This window comes from Fukomys damarensis, unplaced genomic scaffold, assembly GCF_012274545.1.
Source record: "Fukomys damarensis isolate Sample0158 unplaced genomic scaffold, DMR_v1.0_HiC HiC_scaffold_33, whole genome shotgun sequence".
NCBI classification, from domain to species: Eukaryota; Metazoa; Chordata; class Mammalia; order Rodentia; family Bathyergidae; genus Fukomys; species Fukomys damarensis.
In genome coordinates this window covers 45,877,307-45,879,827 of record NW_022900945.1, presented here as the reverse complement: position 1 = coordinate 45,879,827, position 2,521 = coordinate 45,877,307, and the positions used below count along the sequence as shown (strand labels likewise).

Here is a 2,521-nt window from a genome sequence, read left to right as displayed (position 1 = left end):
ATCATCACTGGATTTGTTGATTGCTGCTGTGAGCCAGGTCCTAGCAAAGGACCTGGGGAGACCGTGACAAACACGGTCAGAGTTATAATCAAGCACTGGAACACAACCTCTCTGACAGCACCCCTCACATAGTACTCTGCACATATTAGGCTCTGGATGCATAACCTTTGAAGTTTTTATGTTTCTTGCTCTAACTTACTCAAGATATGTCAAATTTAGAGACAGAAACAGATCTAGTTAAAATGGAAAGGAACTCTTATTAAACCAACATGGGCCATAAGAATATGATCAACAGCTTGGGGGTGGGACATCTGGGCTTAGATTCTGCTTACTTCCTTTTCAAATCCCCCTTTTCTATACCGCATGAAAAAGAACCACAAGTGCCTCAAATCCTTTTGTCCTTCTGGGTGACGCCACAAGGACACAGAAAAAAAGTTCTATATTCAACAGCCAAATTCTGTTATTCTAAAATTTTTAATTTCATCCCTAAATTCTTAGTCAATCATTGTGCAAGGCCAGGGGGTTGTGCTTTCCGAACGAATTTATTGCACACACGACATGATTGATGAAGTCGTACTGTTGTCTGGAAATTCCTTTATTTAACAGATAATGATAAACTTCCTAACAGACCATTTATGGTGTTCCCTAGCCTTTTGCCCTCCTACCCAAATTGGGTCCACTCACTTGCCTACATCTGAAAAACCTAGACATGGACTTTCGAAAGCTAAGGCTGACTTCCAGCTCCAGGGGTTTCCTCCTACTGAACCCTTCTCAGTCATATATAAATGGAATGCACGTAGGTTTGGGGCAAAGGGGAAAAAGAAAGAAGCAGAGACCTCAGACAAATCTGTGCCCAGGATTTGGAAGTACCTAGGCAAGGCCTCTTTGCTCGGTTTCTTTCTGAAGGTGTATGTGGGTGTGTGCACTTGTGAAGGAGCACCTTGTACTCGTAACACGATTCCTGGGTCTCACTGAGCCACAGCACCACGGAGGGTGCCCTGAGTGATGCTGGCATGATGTCACCAGCAGCAGGGGGACTCAGGGCTTCACTCTCCCATCCATCAGTCTCCCAAATGCATTCTTCTCGGTGGCATCGGAACAGGGTAGAGGTTGGACACACCTCTGCCAAAAGAAAACGTGAACACAGGTGGCAAAGTCAACAAGGGAGGGAATGGAGGTGTAAATTTTCAAGGACCCCGAAATGGTATCATAATTGCTAATGCACATTTGGTGACAATTTTTAGGTTAGACAGATTTCTGCCTCGGTAGTTTGGGACTGGGGTGCAAACTAACTCAGGCCAAAGGGCAGGCTTAAATCAGCCAGGCCCTACTGTCAGGCTCTAAACCCGAGACATCTCGGTGGCAGGCCTGGAAATCACACCTCACGATCCACATAGTGCAGGTAAAGTGGGATTTGAGTAGGGCCTGGGGCCTGGGACAGAAGGTGCACTGCCTGGTTAGTGTGGGGTCACAGAACCCTCCTTGCAAATCTGAGGAGAACTGCAAGCCATGGACCCAGACACAATTCACTTACACCGTCAGAGGGATCAGGGACCCAGGGAAGCTCTCAGAATCCAGGTTCTTAAATTAACGCTGGTGGTGGAGGTACAGGGTGTCCTGATCCTCAAGTCCTTTGCTTTTTGACCTCCACGCCAAATTCGCTCTGTAGGGAACCTTCTAGCAATTCCTGGTCTGAGAGTCACCGCTCTTACCTGTGTGAGAAGCCCAGGCACCTTCCTCTCACGGAGCTCCCCTCCTGCTGGTGCTGGTTTAGCTTGCTAGGAGCAGCTGTTTTTCCTGGCCACACAGGGCAGACCCCGGAGGCGGAGGCGCTGGAGGCTGGCAGGGCACAGGGGTAGGGCAGGGCGGGAGAGGAGGCGAGCTCCAGGCAGCTTCCCCCCGTCCCAGCCTGGGGGCCCTTGTGAAAATCCCCTTCGGACCTCGGTGCGTCTCCCTTTGACCTCTGGGGGTTTGAAGTCTTTCCTGGCAGGATCTGGCCAGTCCACCAGGGAGCTTCCCATCCCCAGGACCCCCCTACAGCTGGGCTTCTCCGCCCAGCCACAGCAGGTGCGGGGCTGGAGTTGGAGGTGGGAAGGGGAACAGAGGGTGGGGTGGGGTCAGGATTGGGAGAGGGTGTGACTCAGGAGTCCGGGAGGAGGGGCTAAAACATTCAAGAAGCCTGTTTCAGCAGCTCTGGCTCGGCAGAGAGCGCCGGGAGCGGAGGGGAGCGCGTCGGTGAGTAAAGCTGCCGGAGCCCAGCCTAGACGGGGGCGCAGGGGGCGCCGGGGCCAGGGTGGATGGGCTTCCCCCAATAGTGTGCGTAGTTGCCCGTCTGGCGCGATGTCCGGGTACCCGCGAGGCTCCTGCGGGCTGAAGGCTGAAGTGCAGCCTTGAGTGGAGTGTTGGTAATGGTTGTCGTGGGACGAGAGCCTCGGCAGTCCGGCGAGTCTGCAGGAGCATCTCTCTCTCTCTCTCTCTCTCTCTCTCTCTCTCTCTCTCTTTTTCTTTCTCTCTCTCTCTC

The 2,521-nt window shown here is 52.4% G+C and overlaps 2 protein-coding genes across 2 annotated transcripts in view; one reads left to right on the top strand and one right to left on the bottom strand.

Annotated features, from left to right (window-relative positions):
* Positions 1-894: 894 nt before the first annotated feature.
* LOC117283983 (mucin-1-like) lies at positions 895-2,460 on the bottom strand. The gene is made up of 3 exons (XM_033758077.1): positions 2,250-2,460; positions 1,713-2,139; positions 895-1,122 (listed from the first exon to the last, which is right to left on the bottom strand). The coding sequence occupies exons 1-3, from the start codon at positions 2,458-2,460 to the stop codon at positions 1,062-1,064; spliced, it is 699 nt and encodes a 232-aa protein (XP_033613968.1). The 3' UTR covers positions 895-1,061.
* The window catches only part of Ngf (nerve growth factor), a 54,000-nt gene continuing 53,573 nt past the window's right edge, over positions 2,095-2,521 (top strand). Inside the window, exon 1 of the mRNA XM_010631213.2 lies at positions 2,095-2,235. The gene's annotated coding sequence lies outside the window, so the exon portion shown is untranslated. The remainder of the gene's footprint in view (positions 2,236-2,521) is intronic.

Coding starts and splice junctions, on each gene's coding strand:
- LOC117283983 (XM_033758077.1), bottom strand. CDS start 2,460: ATGCTCCTGCAGACTCGCCGGACTGCCGAGGCTCTCGTCCCACGACAA. Junction 2,140..2,249: donor CCCGTCTAGGCTGGGCTCCG/GCAGCTTTACTC, acceptor CGGACTCCTGAG/TCACACCCTCTCCCAATCCT. Junction 1,123..1,712: donor TGCCTGGGCTTCTCACACAG/GTAAGAGCGGTG, acceptor TTCTTTTGGCAG/AGGTGTGTCCAACCTCTACC.